The sequence below is a fragment of the Ursus arctos genome, unplaced genomic scaffold, assembly GCF_023065955.2.
Source record: "Ursus arctos isolate Adak ecotype North America unplaced genomic scaffold, UrsArc2.0 scaffold_14, whole genome shotgun sequence".
Lineage (NCBI taxonomy): Eukaryota > Metazoa > Chordata > Mammalia > Carnivora > Ursidae > Ursus > Ursus arctos.
Window position 1 is genome coordinate 71,613,097 of NW_026622808.1, and position 21,325 is coordinate 71,634,421.

General features: G+C 46.4%; 1 protein-coding gene across 1 annotated transcript in view; it reads left to right on the forward strand.

Moving 5' to 3' along the window:
* ALDH1L1 (aldehyde dehydrogenase 1 family member L1) overlaps positions 1-7,368 on the forward strand; it is a 108,434-nt gene extending 101,066 nt beyond the window's left edge. The window contains exons 22-25 of the mRNA XM_026501517.4: positions 825-990; positions 3,576-3,681; positions 4,815-5,014; positions 7,010-7,368. Of these exons, the coding sequence (XP_026357302.2) occupies positions 825-990; positions 3,576-3,681; positions 4,815-5,014; positions 7,010-7,065 (528 nt within the window). The 3' untranslated portion in view covers positions 7,066-7,368. The remainder of the gene's footprint in view (positions 1-824; positions 991-3,575; positions 3,682-4,814; positions 5,015-7,009) is intronic.
* The last annotated feature ends 13,957 nt before the right edge of the window (positions 7,369-21,325 follow it).

Consider the following 21,325-nt stretch of genomic DNA (forward strand, 5'->3'; position numbering starts at 1 on the left):
CAGTGAGGGTTGAGATGACCTTGTTTGGTCTTAAGAAACCGAAGAAGAAGCCTGGAGAGAGGTGACAAAAATGCAAAGGGTGAACTGCAGCCAGAAAGTCTGATGTCTACTTCCCACTGGTTATGCCGCCTGAGTTCTTTTCCATAGCACAACATCCCATATTCAGGGACTCTCTCCATCCAACCCCAGAATCCATCAGGTACCATGTAGCACATCTTTCGTGGAGACCCAAACCCATGTCTCCAGGGAGCAAAGCCTAGACCTACTTTTAGGTTGGCTGAGGCAACAGGGAAGGCTTCCCAGAGGAGGGGGCCTTGAAGCTGGGGTCTGAAGCGGGAAAAAGTGGGAGCAGGAGTGGGCGGACTCAAAGCCAAGGCTCCTCCACTCCACTTAGAGTCTGTTCCTCTTGTCAGCAGGGCATTGCAGCAGGACATGTTTCCCTGCCCCACCCCCTTTCCATATTCTGGAGGCCCCAGACAAGCATTCTCTTAGCTTCTCAGCCTATGAAGTTGGGTACAGGACCACTGTAGGGACACATTCCTTGCTGGCCCATGTCTGGCCCTCACCCCGCCCTGGACACCTCTGTTTTCTCAGCCTGTCTGATGTTAGGCTTGGGTCTCCTTGCAATTAGGATACATTTGGAGTTTCAGCCTGGAAGGCAAGTTTGGAACCAGAATAGAGAATGTCCTGAGGGCGTGTGGACTTTCTTCAGGGCCCAGTGGCTGGTCACCAAACATGCCAACATGTTAGGCAGGTCAAGTTGGGAGTATCGTCTCTGAAACCACGGTACCTAGCAGGACCTGACTGGGAGGACCTCTCCACAGGTAGAAGAGGTGAGAAAGATGAAGATCGGCAACCCGCTAGACCGGGACACCAACCACGGGCCGCAAAACCACGAAGCCCACCTGCGGAAGCTGGTGGAATACTGCCAGCGTGGCGTGGACGAAGGGGCCACGCTGGTCTGTGGTGGGAGACAAGTCCCTCGGCCAGGTCAGTCAGAGCACTCCCGGCCCCCTGGGGGGAACTGGAGGGCAGGCAGCACAGCCTCTGATCTCCTGCCCCACTCTAACTGGAGGAAGGTGAAGGCCACGGTTAGGCTCCCAGGCCTCAGGGCTCAGCTGGGACGTTGACTGCGGTGGCCTTGGCTCTTTGGACCCCTGCCGGACCAGGTGTGGTGCTGGCAAGGTGAAGACAGCAGAGCTGAAATCCGGTCCGTGCTGGCTTAATGCATATCACAGAGGGCTTTGATTTGCCATAAACATCCCGCATCCTTGAATTTCTTTCCTCCCGTGGATTCCGTGGCACTGGCTTTCATGGTTTTCTGTCTTTGGCATTACTTCTCAGTGGTCACTTTTCACTGAACCTCCCTCTCCACCTGTGCCTTAAATGGAGGTATATCCCCAAGTCTCTCCTGAGCTTGGGGCACTTCTCGTGGCAGACCCTTTCCCTGGAGGATCTCACCCCTGCAGTGGCTCACACCCTCCCCAGTATCTGTCTCCAGGCTCCTCCTCCTCCAGAAATCCTGGCCACCTAGACACCTCCACCTGCATGTCGCCAGGCCCTTCAGACTGAACGGGTACCAAACCCATCAATCATCACAGTACCCTGACCCAGACATACACTTGCCTCTCTAGAATCTTCCATCTGGTCAAGTCACTGGAGCCAGAGGGCAGGGGTGCGGCGTGGACTGTTTGAGCTGCTTCCTTGTCAGACTGCCTACCACATGCGGACAGGCACCATGTCTGTCTTCTACACCATTAGGTCCTTCACGCCAGCACTGAGACTCACCCCAAACCTGAGTTAATTTGATGGAAGGAAGGAGGGAAGGAAACAGTGAATTCTCGACTCCTCTTTTCTTGACCCCCTACTTTAAATTAATTGCCACATTCCCTTAAATTAAAAATCTTTCTTCCTCCCCTGCATCCCTGCTGCCATACTGCCGACTCTGCAGCCTGTGTTGCCTGCACCATCGTGTCTGCTTTCCGAGGAACCTCTTGTTCCATGCTAACCCTTTACTCATGGTAGCTGCTAGAAGTCTGATTATGTCTCCCCCAACGTGGAAGCAGCTTCTGCGGTGACCCATCCTCCTGCAGCAGCCAACTCAAGCTCCTCACTTCATACCCAGGGTCTTCTGTGGTCGGTTACTAACTGCTTGCCCATGACCCATGCTCCAGCCACATTTTACTCTCTCTGAGTACGTCTCACGTTTTCCCGCTCTTTGGGCTTCTGCTGCTCGTTTGATTAGCAAACACCTCCCCATTTCCTCATCTGGCAAATTCATCAACCAGCTCAAATAACATCCAGGCCCAGACCACAGGTGCTCCTGTGTCAAAGATGCCCCCTGGCACCTCATACAGTGACAGCTTTATAGCCAGTGACAGGCACCCCCTTCCTTGCCCTCAGTAGACTAGGGGCTCCATGGGGCCAGCGTCCAGGGTCTGAGGGGAGAGATTGAAGTGAAGGCACGGTTTGCAGAACAGTTAGGGGGTGCAGCACCCAGAAACCAGGACACCAGGGGGCTGCCATCACCACTATCACCCCGGCCTGAGGACCAAGAGGAGGGGGCAAAATTCCTGAACGCCAGCGAGGGGCAGATCTGTGAGGTCCAAACCCAACTGGACGTCAGAGGATGGGGGACTTGGGCATGCGGTCCCCCTTGCGGGGCCCAGAAGGACAGAGAAGAATACAGAAAGGACAGGAAAGGGCCAGCGCCCGGCCAGCGCAGAGCGTCCAGCACCTGGTGGGCAGCCGCTTGTTTGCACACTGAGAGAACACAGGCCGTACCAAATGAGTCAACATGTGTTCATACCTAACGTAGCTTTTAAAAACTGTGATTAATGTTAAAATATAGTTTATAAATGTATGAAAAGTATGGAACATTTTATTAAGTTCTTTCTAAAGTTAATTTTTTTTCCCTAAAAACTGGAAAGAGAAAATTTCAAGTCTCTCAATTTTCCCTTAGTCAGGCTAAATTACATCTCAGGCCAGTAGGGTCTCAGGTCCCCAGGTTCTGTGTCTAGAGGAGAAATAGAAGAAATATTTCTGCTGTCAGAGGTGGTTCCACCTACAACCAGGGCCTGTACGGGCAGCAGTCTGGATGGGAGGAGGTGGTGGGCATGTGGTGACAGGAGAAGAGGAGGCCACAGCCTGGCTGAGGGCACTCACCCCCGTGCCTGGGGCATCAACCCCTGCACCGAGGGGCCGGGAAGCAGGGAGGCAGTCCCGGGAGGTCCTGTCCATCAGAACCCGTGTCCAGGGCTCCCCCCCTCCCCCGCTCAACCTACTCCATAGGAACTGATGAAGAGCCATCTGCGGGGCTGCACGAGGTAAAGAATCTCTACTCTCTCACACACCAACACTGAGATGCCCATCTCCCTCAGCAGCATTTAGTTGAAAGGGTTGTGAGGATCCTGTGAACTCCAATGCCTGGGGCAGGAGAGCCACCCTCTGCCTGCTGCATCCACCACAGAGGTGTCACAGACTGCAGGGTGTGTGCATGGTGGCCGGTGGGGCCCAGGCCTGGCAGGGGACAGGACCGCCCACCTACAGACCGTGGACCTCCGTCTCCCCCGTAGGTTTCTTCTTCGAGCCGACCATTTTCACGGACGTGGAGGACCACATGTCCATAGCCAAGGAGGAGTCCTTTGGGCCCGTCATGATCATCTCTCGGTTTGCTGATGGGTAGGGAGTTCTGCTTATGTCTCTTGAGAGCCTGACCCTCTTCCATGCCTTACTGGGGTCTTCTCTTGAACTTTGTGGAGGGGAGTGCAGAAGGGGAATGCAGATGGGGTGGGGGCTGTGGATGCCGCCTAGCTTCCTGCTGAGTCCTTCTCAACTACTGAAGTTAGGAGAGCCCCTGGGGACTGGCAAGGCTGGGTCCCACTGAGAGTGTCTTCCTTGTCTCTCTGATGCCTCTCACAGCATGCTGGGTTCTGTTCTTATCCAATGCTGCATAATAAACCACCCCAAACCTCAGCGGCTTAGAATAGCAAGTTACTGAATTCACTTGTGAGTCTTCAATTTGGTCAGCGTTCCATGGGGCTGGCTGCCTCTGCTTTGTGCCATGCTGGGGCAGCTGCTTCCCGGCACCCAGGTCCCTCAGGGAGGCCAGGTGGAAGATGCAAGCCTCCTCGAGAACCAGCAGGGGGCCTCAGAAAGCCCAGAACCTCACTTCCACCTGTCCTATTGATCCAGTGAGTCATTGAGGCCAGACCTGGCTTAAAGGGAGAGGAACTGGACTGGCCGTAATTGCTCTACCACAGGCTCTTTTCCTGACTATTATTTTTCAGAGTAGCACCTTTGAGCAGATTACAGAATGGCATCTCATCCTCGATACACTATACTTCCAACTGTCAAAAAATTATCAAAATTTTCTTTACATGCTGATTGTATTAGAGTGAGATACTTTTCTCCCATCTACCAAACATTATGCTCAGTCTTCAAGCCTACGATGTCTGTGGATGCCCCCAGTGTAGCTGCCCAAGGAGTGCCTTTCCATGTGTGGTGGGTCCCCAGCCTGCCCCCCTCCCTGGATCCCCATCCCCCTGTCTACACAGTGAGGGGCTCACCCACGATAATGGGAAGGATCCAACTCTGCTCTGCCTCCTGTCATTCTTTCCTCTTTGCTTGGCTGCTCTATCTCCTCTGCACTTGCTGCAGGCCTGGCACGTTTGCTCAGAGGGTCCTATGTGGTGGGGCGCTTGGATTGGGCTGGGCACGCCCCTTGGAGGAAGGGGTACTGGTCTTTCTGTGTCTCATGCCCAGGGTGGCCACATGACCCTCCTCACATAGTTCTTCCTGGGTTTTCCCTGCAGCGACGTAGACACTGTGCTGTCTCGGGCCAATGCCACGGAGTTTGGCCTGGCCTCTGGCATCTTCACCAGGGACATCAACAAGGCCCTGTATGTCAGCGACAAGCTGGAGGCGGGCACCGTGTTTGTCAACACGTACAACAAGACTGACGTGGCCGCTCCCTTTGGAGGGTTCAAGCAGTCCGGCTTTGGCAAAGATCTTGGTAACCTAATCCCGAATGTCTGTTAAGGCCCCCTGGTACCAGGCCCTGTTCTGGGGGCTTGGGGTATAGCATTGACAAGATGGCTACCAGTGCTCACTTCTTACCGGGAGGGGACAGGGGCTAATTAAGGCAGTAAGCAAGATCCTGCTAGGAAGTAAGGAGTGCAGGAAGCAGACAAGACAGAGTGATCTGGCCAGGAAGACCGGGAGGGTAGTTTTAGTGGGCATCAGGGTGGGCCTTTCCAAGGAGGTGGTGCCTCCGCTGAGGTGCGGGTGGCTGGAAGAGGCGGTATAAAGACCTGAGGCTACGTGTTCCTGGCACAGAGGACAGCAGGCCCTGAGAGAACCAGCTTTGGTCTTGGAGCTGCAGAGAGAGGCCTGAGTGCAGGGATGGGGAAGTCTGGAAGGGAGGAGGCTGGGGAGGCAGGCAGGGGGCCAGAGGGCTGGGCCCTGGGGGCCACAGTCAGAGCTTCATCCACACAAAGAGGGGAAACTTTGGAGGCCGAGTGTGGAGGCCAGTGAGTCAGTGTGAGACCCCAGTGCAGAGACAATGTCACCCAGGCAGGTAGCCAAGCACAAGCCCCCCTGGCCTGCCAGGGGTAGTGGAGGTCTGGTCCGGCACTCCTCTTTCCCTGGGCTGTTGCATGATTTAGTATGAACACTGCTCTCCCCATCCTGCCACTATGGAACCCAGCAGTTGAAGACTGGCTCCATTTGGGGATCCCAGCTCTGATGCCCAGCAGTGTGGGTGTGGGGAGAGGGCAGGGCCTCGGAGAGCAGCTGTCTCTTAGAGCCTCCATCCTGAACCCAGCTCAGGATCCTCAGGGAGGTTTGAGCTGAGGCTTGACCACAGGGAGGTTGCTATTTCATTTTCTCCCCCGGGCTCCATCCTTCATACCCTGCAGAAAACCCCAAGGCTGCTTGTGAAAGGAGCCCCAACAACACCCCCCAAAGCCTAACACTGTACACTGCGTACACAGAGGTGGGACTCACACTCACACATACATGCACGTACACAATGTTGGACAGTCCTGCTCCCTTTGTCCCTGTCTGCCACATTTTCCTGCCTCCCCTTCTTGGTTCCTCCACAGGAATCTACAAGGGCCACTGTTCAGGTTTTTTTTTTTAAGATTTTATTTATTTATTTGACAGAGAGGGAACACAAGTGGGGGAGTGGGAGAGGGAGAAGCAGGCTTCTTGCTGAGCAGGGAGCCCGATGCGGGACTCGATCCCAGGGGGGGGATCACGCCCTTAATGACTGAGCCACCCAGGCGCCCCTACAAGGGCCACTGTTATCCAGGAGGCTGTGGGTGCTAAGTCCCCAGGCTCTGATGGATCTCTGTCACTCATGGCCCTGCCCCTGAGCTCTTCCAGCTCACCCTCCCTACTGCCACCTCATCCTGTGTCCCGTGCACATAAACCAGGCATCCCCAGTAACCCATTACGGTTTGGCCCAGAGACCTCAGCAGGCCCTGGCTGGTGAAGCCTGGCTCCTGGAGGCAACTTTAGTGGGTGGGGGAGATGTCAGGCAACCGCAGGCCCCACATACACCAGCTGCAGAACACAGCCAAATTCTGGGTGCCTGTGACTCCCTTTCCCAGTAGCAGCATGACCTGGGGGGCAGCAAGGGGACAGGCGATAGGCTGGCACTTCTGGGTAGTAGGAGGGCACCAGAGAGCCTGTTGGCTGCCCTCAGGGTGATGGGGCTGCCGTCCCTCCAGAGGAGGTCGTCAGAGCAGGGAAGTTTCTCCCCGTTAGTCTGTAATCTGTATTCTGATGCCTGCAGTGGAATCCTCACCCCCTCCCCCACACAGCTGATGCCAGACCTGCCATGGCCTTGGTTTCTCTTCTGTACCTGGGGCTGAGCCTGGGCTGACCCCACATAGTTGCTGCAGGGATCTGTGAGATAAAAGGGCTGCAGCGCTCACAACAGTGTGGGGCCCACTCTAGGAGCCACTGGGGGTGACTTTTCCCCATGGCACTTACTGTCTTACAGGAGAGGCAGCCCTGAACGAGTACCTGCGGGTGAAAACCGTTACTTTCGAGTACTGAAGTGCTCGAGTACTGAAGACAGGTCTCCTGCGAGAAAGCCCCCTCTCCATGATGTGTCCTCGCCCTTCACCACTGGGCCTGAACTGGGCCCACCTTCTCAGGGGGAGGCCAAGGCTGTTCCCCCAGAGGCCCCGCCCTTTCACCTGCTCCTGAGCACACAGCACTTCCACAGGAGGCGCTGGTGGAAGCCTCCTGCCCACACCCCTGACCCCACCAGAACATCCTGCCCCTGTCCAATCATAGTGGCCTTTGGCCGGGTAAGGAAATGGCCCCAGAGTGAATAAAGGTTCTGGCCAGCAGCAACCCCGGGTCTCTCTGTTCCATCTTTGAGTGCTCCTGGGTGGCTTTGCAGGTCCAGGCACTCGCGTGCATTGCCCAAGAAAGGTGCCCTTGGGGGAGGTGCAGCTCTGAAACATGGGTGTGCATGAGCTAGAATGAAGCAAGGCAGGTGAGACATTTGTGGGGTGACTCCTGGGAAATGCAGAGCAGAGGAAGCAAGATGGGCAGCAGAAGCCTCCCACTGCGACCCAGCTCTGTCTTCCTAGCATTGTGTTGCTCCAGGCTGGCTTTTCAGAGCTGGGGGACAGGGGTCCCATCTTTCCCTCGATCATGTCTTCTGTGCCTCTCTCTGGATTCCCCTTGGCCCCAGCATCCCATCCCTCCACTTTGCTCTTTCTCCTCTCACCCTGCAGGACTCTGGGGCCCTCCCTTCTGCGCTCCCACCCCCTAGATCCCAAACATTACACCTCCACTTACCTGCTATTGCCTCAGTTTACCCCGCATGGCATTCTCTGCTTGGCATTTCAACCCTCCCAGCCCACCTGTCATTGCCCCTCTGGGCTCCACAGCATCTGAAGTTCGCCTCGTCCCCCTGCAGTTTCCCTGGCTGTGCTAGGAGCATCCTGGCCCAGCCTTTGCTCATCTGGCTTCCCTGCAAACAGCCTTCCCAGAAGAAGAGCAGGCAACACATGGAGCACAGACCCAAGAAACCTTTTTCTTCCCTCTTCGGACACACACACAGAGCTTGGTTTCAGCCAGGGTGCCTCCCTACAGCTCCACTTGAGACCTCTGGTTTAGATGTGCAGGGCTGGGCTCCCACCTTTCTAGCTTCCCCTCTCTTCAAGAATTCTCCTGAAACTGTAAGGTAAGTAAGAAAAACCACCCTGCTTTCCCCTTCTATCTATTTCTTTCCTGTTGTGACTCCTTTACTTTTACATAGAACACTTCACTTCTGACCACATGTGGGGGCTGTTTCTCACATCAAGCAACATGCATTTTCTATTATCTCACAGTAACAAGGGTGAGATTATTAGTTTACCCATTTCCTTTATCCCCTTCTTTCTTGAATTATAGAACCCCAAATTTTACATGGGCACATGGCCGACCTGAAGAAAGACAGAATTCCCAACCTCCTTTGCAGTTAGGTGATGGCCATGGAACTAAGCTTGCAGACAGAATGTGGATGGAAGTGATACCTGTCACTCCAGAGACATGCCCTTTAAAGGGGGGGGGGTCATGATGTTGCTCTCCCTCTTTTCCTCCCCTTGGGCTGGCTGGAAGCAGACCCAGAAGACAGGATGGTGGGCATTTTCCAACCGTGCAGGTATGGCAACACCTGTGGAGAGGGATGAGCGGCACATAGTGGCAGACACCTGAATCCCCAACATCATGGAGGTGCGTATCAACCAAGGTGACTGGTACATGGGGAAATAAACTTGTTGTCTTTTTTGTGATTTTTAATGCATTTATCTTTCTTTGTGTTAACAGAAGAGTTAAAGGCATTTTAGAAATAAAATAAAAAATGCGTGAGTGAATCGGGGCAAAAAGGAACGCAGCAGAAGGATAAAATCTGGAGTGCGGTTGGTATCAAAACTGCATGCTGTGAAATTTTATGCCATTTTAAAGTTGGACCACAATTTAGCTCAGAGCTTTCTAGCTGACAAGAGTGTGAGGGAAGCAGACTTGTGATCTAACTCACAGAAGAAGAAACCAACTAGTTTTTCTGGAGTACAGAAAGAAACCCATTTTGTGAGTCCTCCTAAAAACAAAACAAAACAAAACAAAAACCAAAAAACATTTTATCATGTGCTGACCACTGCCTTATACTATTTTATAGTAGGGTGTTAAGCTGCAGACTGCTGTATCTTATGACCTTCCCCAAGGTAGGCTGAGCACATGTCAACTCACTGGCAGCCCAAGCGACCAACATGGTGGCATGGTTGGAACACTACATACTCCTCCAACTCCAGTGGAGTGTGGTGGGGAGGAGGATGGACTCTGAAGCCCAGTTATAACTCTCTGTTGATCTGACTTGATCTAAACATGATGAGCCAGAGGAAATAGAATTCAACAGAAGTGATTTCAGGCAGAGCCTTGCATTTCTTCAGAAGAAATGTTCTGATATAAAAAGGGGCTGGTGGGGATGTTCAGTATCAGAAGACGACCACAGGCTTGCTCTATGTAATACATGGAAGAGTACTTTGAAATATGTGTAGGGAGGACATAGGCCCCACAGAAGGTGGGGAAGGTGACTCCTTGGGGCTGAGGCAAATGGTCTTTGGGGGACATGTGGGAGTGTGTGGTGGAAACTCCTTTCCCTTCTCCCTCCAAGCTCAACAATTCCTCACTATTCCCTGTGTTTTCCTGTGAACTGCTCATCTTGGGCAAACCCCAAAGAAGAGATGGTTTGTGTACTCAAGGAGACACAGGCAGAGGAGAGTGTAGGAGCAAAGAATATTCCAGAGAACCACTGGGTATGTGAGTACACACTTAGGTACATGGTTGGGTTGCACATCCATCAGTAATCCTTCGAAAACACTGCTTCTCCCAAGGGAATATGTAAGGCACATTGGGTATCGAATCCCTGGAGGGCACTGTAACCACAACCCCGTTGTCATGGAGTCCTCTGAGCTGGGCCAAGGAGTGAAGTGCCCTTATAAATTGCATTTCAAATGGGTAAAGGAGTTTAACAATATATTAAAGACATGAGGATACACATTACTCTACAAAGACCATCAAATTGAAATCCTTCCTTCCATACAGTAAGCAGTCTTGCCCAGAATACATTCATGAGACTAATTCACTTAGAAACACAGTCTCGGTACATAGTAGGCATTTGGTAAGTACCTAGAAATGAATGACTTGATAAAGGTGTCTCATCTTGGCCTTGGATGAGTTACTAAACTTCCTCCATGCTTTAATCCCCTCGTCCATAAAATGTCACAGTGTTTTGAAAATTGCCTAACACTCAGTGAGGAGAAGATAAATATTAGTTTCCATATGATTCATGGAGTAGATTAGATCAATTTCAAGGTTAAGTTTGTATTAAGGCTTTTTTTGTTCATTGAACAAATGTTGAGTGCCTACTATAAAAAATGAGGGAAGAATGCACAGCTGTTTACTTCACTATTCCCAGTGCTTAGGACAGGCTTCATGTATAAAATGTGCTTGATAAATATTTATTGACCAAATGAATAAAGCTGTATGCTGATCTATCTAAATTCTCACTGCAATGGGTTATCTTGTAGGAAAAAAATACATCACTACAATTCTTTCAAGAAGTAGTAAAGAACATGGCCAGATTTGTTTACTTTTGGAAAAACATGGAAGAGTCACGAAGGAGTTACCTCTGTATCATTCAGGATTGGCTAGCTTAACAACTTAATGAGCTTGTTTCTTACTTATCCTACGTGTCCATCACACATTGTCAGGGGCTCCTTCTTCGAAGATAATAACATCTGCATGGCAGAGGGAAAGGCACCCTGGAGAGTCTGTATCAGCACCTAGGTGCTCTTCACTGGAAATGACATATCACTTCTGCTTCTAACCAACTGGCCCAGGCTAGCCACAGAGACCCACCCAACCAAAGGAGCAGGAAGTTCAGTCTTGATGTGCCCAGAAGTGGTGCCAGGGGGCAGCATTAATCACTAACCCCAACAAAGGCTCTCAGCTCAGACCAGGAAATTTTTTTTTCTTTAACTGCTAAAAAAATAGATAATTTTCATACATATGTTCCAGTGCATAGTAAAAGATGAACTTTTTCTAATTCAATCTACAGAACTATCATGCTGCTAGTATCCAAACTTGACAAAGACAGCATAAAACCAAATGAATGGAACAAACACACAAATGGCAAGATAGTAAAAATCTGCAATGATACGCTCATAAATGAAATTTATATATATATATATATATATTTCATATATATGAAAATAATTCATTATGACCAAATGTGTATCCTAGGAATACAAGGATGGTTTAAAGGAAAATAGAATCACCTTCATTGACAATGAAAGGTCATTTTCATGAACCTGTATTCAAATATTCAGTCTGTCACTTAATAACTCTGTGACTTTGGATAAGTGTATAACCTCTCTGATCCTTAGTTTTTCACATCTGTAGAGTGGAATCTTCACAGTTTTTACTTCCCAGGATAACAGAGAGTTAGAAGACGATGAACCTGAAGTGTTCAGCATGTGTTTGTGTACGATATGAGTGCTCAATGCCAGCTGATTCTCTTACCATTATTATTATCATTACATTGAATCGATAGCTGATTCAGACACTTATCCATTTCTTTATTCTGCAAATATATTTCGAGCACCTACAACGTGCTGGACATTTGCCAAGAGGAAGTTTCTGCCTTCGTAAATTCTAGTAGGCAAAAAACAGGAAACCAACAAGTAAATAAGTCTAGTATATACCATGTAGTGATAATATTTGGAGAAAAATACAGCATTGAGGGAATTGGGCAAGAGTAGAATGAGAGAGGTACTATTTTTATAGGGTGCTCAGGAAAGAGCCTTCTGATAAGGAGATTTGAGCAGAGATCTGAAGGGAATAGGAATGAGGTAGGACACCATTCAATGTGTGACACTGTTTCTATCAAGAAATGAAATTTATTTCTCCATCTCTTGAATTTGCTCGGCCTTGTGACTTTCTTTGACCAGTAAGATGTGACAGATATGATGTTGTGCCAGGTCCAAGCCTTGGCCTCAAGAAGACATGAAGCTTTCACTCCCTCTGTGCTTGGAACCACATGTGAACAAGCTTGAGCCAGTCTGGTGGAGGTTAAGAAACATGTGGCTCAACACTGCTGGTGACAAGAGGCACAGCCACCTAGATGGTCAGCAGGTGACTGCAGATATACTCATAAGTCCCAGAGAAGACCAACATATGGGCCACTTGACTGGATTCAATCTGAATTACTGGCCCAGAGAATCATGAGATAAATAAGTGTTGTTTCCAGCCATGCAGTTTTGGGGTGGTTTTTTATGCAGCCAAAGCTAACTCATAGAGATCGTTTTAAAGAAATGTAGTATCTGAATCAATGTTTAAGTGTGGAAATTAGACTATAAGGGACATGCATAGAAGCATGCATTAGAAGGCTGTTCCTCTAATTTAGGTGAGAGGAGGAGGTAGTATTGGTGGAAGTGATGGGGATTGATTTTTCTGGACATTGTTTGAAAGTAGAACTAATAAGATTTGCTGATGAATTGGGTATAGGGGTGTGAGAGAAAGAAAAGACTTGAGAATAATCTCCAGATGTTTGGCTTGCACAACTGAAGTCTGTAAGTGCCATTTAGTGAGATGGAAAGGACATAGGAGCAAGTTGGGAAGAAAGGTTGAGTGCGTTGGTTTTGGATGTGTGAAATTTGACATGCCTATTAAGCATCCACATAGAGATGCCAAGGAGACAGATTACACAGGTGGAATTAAGGGGAGAGGTCCTGGCTGAAGAGGTAGATTGGGGTGTCATTGCCATCGAAGATCCTTAAATAGGACATGACCCTGGATTAGCTCAGCTAGGGTTATGTATAGATAGAAGAGGGGTGCAGACTAAGGACATGCCCTTGGGCATTACCAGTCTTTTGAGAATGGGGAGTCAGGGAGGAGCCAGCAAAGGTGAATGAGAAGGAGTGACCAATGAGGTAAGAGGAGAACTGAGTGAGTGATGTCCTGGACACCAAGCTCAGAAAGGGCCTTTAAGGTGGAGGGAGCCACTAATCAATGGTTTCAAATGCTGTGTAGAATGAGAACTGAAGACTGACCCCTGGATTTGTCAACAAGAAGGTTATTGGTAACCTTGGGGTGCACTGTTTTGGAGGAAGACTCAGGGCAAAAGCCCAGGGAAAATGAGAGGAGGTTCTGGGAAAGCAGGTATCTACAGCCCTTTCAGAGTGTTCATAGGAAAGGTCTGACTCTGGAAAACAGTATGGAGGTTCCTCAAGAAGTTAAAAATAGAGCTACCCCATGACCCAGCAATTGCACTACTTGGTATTTATCCAAAGGATAGAAACATATTGTTCCGAGGGGTACCTGCACCCCAGTGTTCATAGCACCAATGTCCACATTACCCAAATTATAGAAAGAACTGAGATGTCCTTCAACAGATGAATGGATAAAGAAGATGTGGTTCGTATATACAATGGAATATTACTCAGCCATCAGAAAGTATGAATACTTACCATTTACATCGACATGGATGAAACTGCAGGGCAGTATGCTGAGTGAAATAAGTCAATCAGAGAAAGACAATTATATGGTTCCACTCACATGTAGAATATAAGAAATAGTGCAGAGAATCATAGGGGAAGGGAGGGAAACTGAATGGGAAGAAATCAGAGAGGGAGAAAAACCAGAAGAGACTCTTGACTCTGGGAAACAAACTGAGGGTTGTGGAAAGGGCGGTATGTGGAGGCATGGGGTAACTGGGTGATGAGCATTAAGGAGAGCACATGACGTGATGAGCACTGGGTGTTATAAGCAACTGATGAATCACTAACAGTACGTCTGAAACTAATGATGTACTATATGTTGGGTAATTGAATTTAAATAAAATGAAAAAAGGGAAGGGCTGGGAAAAGTGGGGTGCAAAATGCAGTGCAACCATGGGAATGCATCACTGGAGAGAGAAATATTTTATTTTGCAGGGGAGAGATCACGGTGATGCCTGACTAAGTTAGGATGAAGCTCAGCGTGTAAGAGAAGGCCATCCCCTACTCATTGTTAATGCTGAATCACTAGATATATTCTCATTCAGATGAGGAACATCATTGCTTGATATCACCACTGTCTCTTAATTGCATAACAAGTTTTGGGCAATGCACTCTGGCAGGTAATAAGTACAACTAACGCAAAGGCAAGGGGCCTTTTGTTTGAATCAGTAATCCTATTTCTGAAAATGTATCATAAGGAACTAATTAAGAGAGACTAGGGGGAAGCATCAGCACTCTTTGCCCATATCCAGATCTCCTTGCCTTTCAGACACATGGAAAACTGCACTTCCTGGCCTTCTTTTGAGGGGATGAAGCCATGTGACTAATTCTGGCCAATGAGGTGTGAGGGGACATGAATGTGTCACTTCTGGGCCAGATCAATTAGTGTCTGGACGGAGACCCTTTCTCCAGTTTGAGGTGGTGACCAGCAGCGTATGAGAGGGTGCTGCTCTGCTTGCTCGGAGCACCAAGTGACTTCAGTGGATCTGTGGCAGGTGCAAGAAAGTGACCTTTGTCATCACAAACTGCAGGGTTGTTTGTTGACACAGTTTATTCTGACTGCTGCAGTGATAGATGAATGTTCTTCTGGCCATAATACTTGATAAAACTTAATGTAAAAGTTAATAAAACTCTATTATATTATATATACTATATATATTCTATTATACATATTATATATAATATATTTATATTATATTACATATATTATACACAATATGTTTATATTATATTATATTACATATATATTATATTATAATATATATATTATATATATATAATATATATATATTATATATATATAATATATATATATATATATATATATATTTTAGAGCAGCCAAAATATCAGAAAGTAGGGGAAGAGGGGGGAGGAGTTAAGATGGAGGAGAAGTAGGGGTCCCCTTTTTCAGCTGGTCCCCTGGGTCAAGCTGGATAGGTACCAGACCATCCTGAACACCCACGGAATCAGCCTGAGATGCAGGAAGATACAACTGGATCTCTACAAATGAACATCTCCAGCAGTGAGTATTGAGGTAAGAAGCAGGGAGCTGTGAATCCGCGCAGATATCGGAAGATAAATGGAAGGAGGAGGGAGCCTCCGCGTTCGGGCGCTGGGAAGCGGTAGTCACCTGCACTGGGGAACGGGCTGACTCACGGACCGGCACCCGCGAGAGAGCAGACTGAGACCGTGAACCTGGGAATGCGCGCGACCAGTTTGAAAACCAGAGCTCCGGAGTGCACGCGAACCAAACTGAAACAGAGCTCCGGAGCGCACAGGGGCAGCTGGCAGCTGGTGGTGTTAGAAACACAAGACAGACATGCCGGCCCAGGAAGTGAGGGCTGGGATGCCGGCTGTGGAGCGCACATCCCGGGACGCTGTAAGGTCTAGCAGCACCAACAGAAACAGAGTTAAAGTGGCCAGAAGAGCTCAGTGGAGAGCGGACTGCGATCTCTCTGTTCTGAGACAGAGGCTGGGATTTGCCACTGCTGCTCTGACTCTCAGAAGAGGCACAGAAACCGCCAGGGAAAGCCACCAAAGAAAAAAAACCTGGAAATACCGGCTCACAGTGTGCCCATCCCCATCCCCCCTCGCAGAGGACACGGAGACTCTACCCAAACAGGGTTGCCTGAGTATCACCACATCAGGCCCCTCCCACAGAAGGCAGGCTGAAAAATCAAGAAACCCACATCCCTAAGGTCCCTATAAAACAAGTGCACACTGCCTGGGTCCTGGTCAATAATTTGGGCTCTGGACAACCCCACAACCTCTCCTCATCAGAATGACGAGAAAGAGAAATCCCCCCCAGCAAAGAAAAGGCAATGAGTCTGTGGCCTCTGCCACAGAACAGAGGTATATGGATATAACCAAACTATTAGAAATGGAGTTCAGAGTAACAATGGTCAAGATGATGTGTAGACTTGAAATCTCTAAGGGCGGAAATGAGAGTGAATCTGGCATAAATTTAAAATGCTATGAATCAAATACAGTCAAAACTAGATGCTCTGACGGCAGGGTAAATGAGGCAGAAGAAAAAAATCAGCGAATTGGAGGATGGGATGGTAGAAGAGAAAGCTAAAACAGAAATATGGCTCAAAAAAATCCAATCTCAAGAATGTAGGTTATGGGAGATTACTGGCTCAATGACACGCTCCGATGTCAGAATCATCGGCATCCCCGAGGGGGTGGAGAAAAACAGAGGTCTAGAAGAGATAATTGAACAAATTGTAGCTGAAAACTTCCCTAATCTAGCAAAGGAAACAAGCATTCGTGTCCAAGAGGCAGAGAGGACCCCTCCCAAGCTCAACTATGAAAAACCTATGCCACATCACGTCATAGTGCAATTTGCAAATATAGATCCAAGGATACAGTATTGAAAGAGGCCAGGGCAAAGAAATTTCTCACGTACCAAGGCAAAGGTATCAGAATTACGTCAGACCTGTCTACACAGACCTGGAATGAGAGAAAGGGTTGGGGGGGGGGCATTGTAAAGCTCTTTCAGAGAAAAACATGCACCCAAGGATCCTTTATCCAGTAAGGCTGTCATTCAGAATTGATGGAGAGATAAGAAATTGGCAATCCAGAATTGCCAGTCACTGACCAAATTCGTAACCATGAAACCAGCCCTATGGGAGATATTAAGGGGGGTTATATAAAAGTAAAAAGGCCCCAAGAGTGATACAGAACAGAAAGTCACAATCTATAGAAACAAAGACGTTACAGGCAAAATGACATCATTAAAATCATATCTCTCAATAATCACTCTCAATGTGAATGGCCTAAATGCTCCCATAAAATACCACAGGGTTGCAGATTGGATAAAAAGACATGTCCCATCCATTTCCTGTCTACAAGAGACTCATTTTGAACCTAAAGATACATTCAAACTGAAAGTAAAGGGATGGAATACCATCTTTCATGCCAATGAACCTCAAAAGAAAGCTGGGGTAGCAATTCTCATATCAGACAGATTAGATTTTAAACTAAAGGCTATAGTTAGAGGTACAGAAGGGCACTATATTATTCTTAAAGGATATATCCAACAAGTGGATATGACAATTAATATCTATGCCCCCAACAGGGGAGCAGCAAGATACATAAGCCAACTCTTAACCAGAATAAAGAGGCATGTAGATAAAAATACATTAATAGTAGGGGACCTCAACACTCCACTATTAGCAATAGATAGATCACCTAAGCAGAAATTCAACAAAGAAACAAAATCTTTGAATGCCATACTAGATGAGATGGACCTCATAGATATTTATAGAACACTAAGCCCCAGAACAACAGAATACTCATTCTATTCCAATGCACATGAAACATTCTCCAGAATAGATCATGTTCTGGATCACAAAACAGGTCTCAACCAATACCAAAAGAATGAAATTATTCCCTGCGTATGCTCAGACCACAATGCTTTGAAATTGGAATTCAATCACAAGGAAAAATTTGGATGAAACTCAAACACTTGGAAACTAAGAACCATCCTGCTCAGGAATGACTCGATAAACCAGGAAATCAAAAATCAAGTTAAACAATTTATGGAGACCAACGAGAATGAAAACACAATGGTCCAAAACCTATGGGATACTGCAAAGGCAGTCCTAAGGGGGAAATACATAGCCATCCAAACCTCACTCAAAAGAATACAAAAATCTAAAATGCAGTTTTTATATTCTCACCTCAAGAAGCTGGAACAGCAACAGAAGAACAGGCCTAATCCATGCATGAGAAAGCAGTTGATCAAGATTAGAGCAGAGATCAATGAATTAGAAACCAGGAGCACAGTAGAGCAGATCAACAGAACTAGAAGTTGGTTCTTTCAAAAAGTAAATGAAATCGACAAACCACTGGCAAGACTTATCCAAAAGAATAGAGAAAGGACCCAAATTAATAAAATCATGAATGAAAAGGGAGAGGTCACAACCAACACCAATGAAATAGGAAGGATCATTAGAAACTTTTATCAACAGCTTTATGCCAATAAATTAAGCAATCTGGAAGAGAAGGAGGCCTTCCTGGAAACCTATAAACTACCAAGACTGATTCAGGAAGAAATTGATTTTTTAAACAGGACAATTAATTATGAAGAGATTGAAACAGTGATTAAAAACCTTCCAAAAAACAAAACGCTAGGGCCTGATGAATTCCCTGGGGAATTCAACCAAACATTCAAAGACGAAATACTACATATTCTTCTAAAGCTGTTTCAAAAAATAGAAACAGAAGGAAAGCTACCAAACTCATTCTATCAGGCCAATATTACCTTGATCCCCAAACCAGGCAAAGACCCCATCAAAAAGGAGAATTACAGACCGATATCCCTGATGAATATGGATGCTAAAATTCTCAAGAAGATCCTAGCTAATAGGATCCAACAGTACATTAAAAGGATTATCCATCATGACCAAGTGGGATTCATGCCTGGGACGCAAGGTTGGTTCAACATTCTCAAATCTATCAATGTGATAGATTCTATCAACAAGAAAAGAGTCAAGAACCACATGATCCTCTTAATAGATGCAGAAAAAGCATTTGTCAAAATACAGCATCCTTTCCTGATTAAAACCTTTCAGAGTGTAGGGATAGAGGGTACATTCCTCAATTTCATAAAAGCCATCTATGAAAAGCCTACAGCAAATATCATTCTCAATGGGGAAAAGCTGGAAGCCTTTCCCTTAAGATCAGGAACACGACAAGGATGCCCACTCTTGCCATTATTATTCAACATAGTACTAGAAGTCCTTGCAGCAGCAATCGGACAACAAAAAGGGATAAAAGGTATCGAAATTGGCAGAGAAGTCAAACTGTCTCTCTTCACAGATGACATGATACTCTATATGGAAAACCCAAAAGAATCCACTCCCAAACTATTAGAAGTTATAGAGCAATTCAGTAATGTGGCGGGATACAAAATCAATGCTCAGAAATCAGTTGCATTTCTATACATGAATAATGAGACTGAAGAAAGAGAAATTAGGGAATCCATTCCTTTTACAATAGCACCAAAAATCATACGTTATCTCGGAATTAACTTAACCATGACGTAAAGGATCTATATTCTACAAACTACAAATTGCTCTTGAAAGACATTGAACAAGACACAAAAAGATGGAAAAATATTCCATGCTCAGGGATCAGAAGAATTAACATAGTTAAAATGTCCATGCTACCCAGAGCAATCTACACTTTCAATGCTATCCCGATCAAAATACCAATGACATTTTTCAAAGAACTAGAACAAATAGCCCTTAAATTTGTGTGGAACCAGAAAAGGCCCCAAATCGCCCAGAAATTGTTGAAAAGGAAAAACAAAGCTGGGGGTATTACAATTCCAGATTTCGAGCTGTACTACAAAGCTGTGATCACAAAGACAGCATGGTACTGGCACAAAAACAGACACATAGACCAATGGAACAGAATAGAGAACCCAGAAATGGACCCTCGGCTCTTTGGGCAACTCAGCTTTCATAAAGCAGGAAAAAACATCCAGTGGAAAAAAGACAGTCTCTTCAATAAATGGTGCTGGGAAAATTGGACAGCCACATGCAAAAGAATGAAACTTGACTCTCACTCTCTCACACCATACACAAAGATGAACTCCAAATGGATGAAAGACCTCGATGTGAGACAGGAATCCATCAAAATCCTAGAGGAGAACATAGGCAGCAACCTCTACGACATAGGCCACAGTAACTTTTTCATGACACATCTCCAAAGGCAAGAGAAACAAAAGAAAAAAATGAACTTGTGGGACTTCGTGAAGATAAAAATCTTCTGCACAGCCAAGGAAATAGTCAAAAAAACTAAGAGGCAGCCCACAGAATGGAAGAATATATTTGTAAATGACGCTACAGTTAAAGGACTGATATCCAGGATCCACAAAGAATTTCTCAAACTCAATACACAATAAATAAATAAATAAATAAATAAATAAATAAATAAATCATAAAATGGGCAGAAGATATGAACATACACTTTTCCAATGACAGACACATGAAAAAATGTTCAAAATCATTAGCCATTGGAGAAATTCAAATCAAAACCACACTGAGATACCACCTTATGCCAGTTAGAATGGCAAAAATTGACAAGGCAAGAAACAACAATTGCTGGAGAGGATGTGGAGAAAGGGGACCCCTCCTACATTGTTGGTGGGAATGCAAGTTGGTACAGCCACTCTGGAAAACAGTGTGGAGTTCCCTTAAAAAGTTAAAAATTGAGCTGCCCTATGACCCAGCCATTCCACTACTGGGTATTTACCCCAAGGATACAGACGTAGTGAAGTGAAGGGCCATATGCACCCCAATGTTCATAGCAACATATAATAGTGAAGCTTGCAAATTTCAGAGACAAGGAAGCTATCCGTAGAGCAGCTAGGGGTAAGAGATTTCTTACCTATGCAAGGAGGAACATCAGAATAACATCAGACCTATCCACAGAGACCTGACAACCCAGAAAAGCTGGCAACACATATTCAGGGAACTAAATGAGAAGAACATGCAGCCAAGAATATGTTATCCAGCAAGGCTGTCATTCAGAATGGATGTAGAGATAAAGAGCTTCCGGGACAAGCAGAAACTGAAAGACTATGTGACCACCAAGCCAGCCTACAAGAAATTTTAAGGTGGCTTCTATAAACAAATAAAGACCCTAAGAGTAATATAGATCAGAAATTAACAGAGACAATCTATAGAAACAAGGACATTGTAGGCAATACATTGGCACTAAATTCATATCTTTCAATAGTTATTCTAATTGTAAATGGGCTGAATGCTCCCATCAAAAGAAACAGGGTTGAAGATCAGATAAAAAAGCAGGACCCATCCATATGCTGACTACAAGAGACTCATTTTTAACCTAAAGACATCTCAAGATAGAAAGTGAGGGGATGGAGAACCATCTACCACACTAATGGACCTCAAGAGAAAGCTGGGGTAGTGATCGTCATATCAGACCAATTAGATTTTAAAACAAAGACCATAATAAGAGATGTAGAGGGACACTATATTATACTTAAAGGGTCTATACAACAAGAAGAGCTAACAATTGTAAATATCTATGCTCCCAACATGGGAGCAGCCAATTGTATAAACCAATTAATAACCAAAATAAAGAAACATATTGATAATAATACATTAATAGTAGGAGACTTCAACACTCCACTCACAGCAATAGATAGGTCATCTAAGGAGAAGATCAACAAAGAAACAAGAACTTCAAATGACACATTGGACCAGATGGACTTCATAGATATATA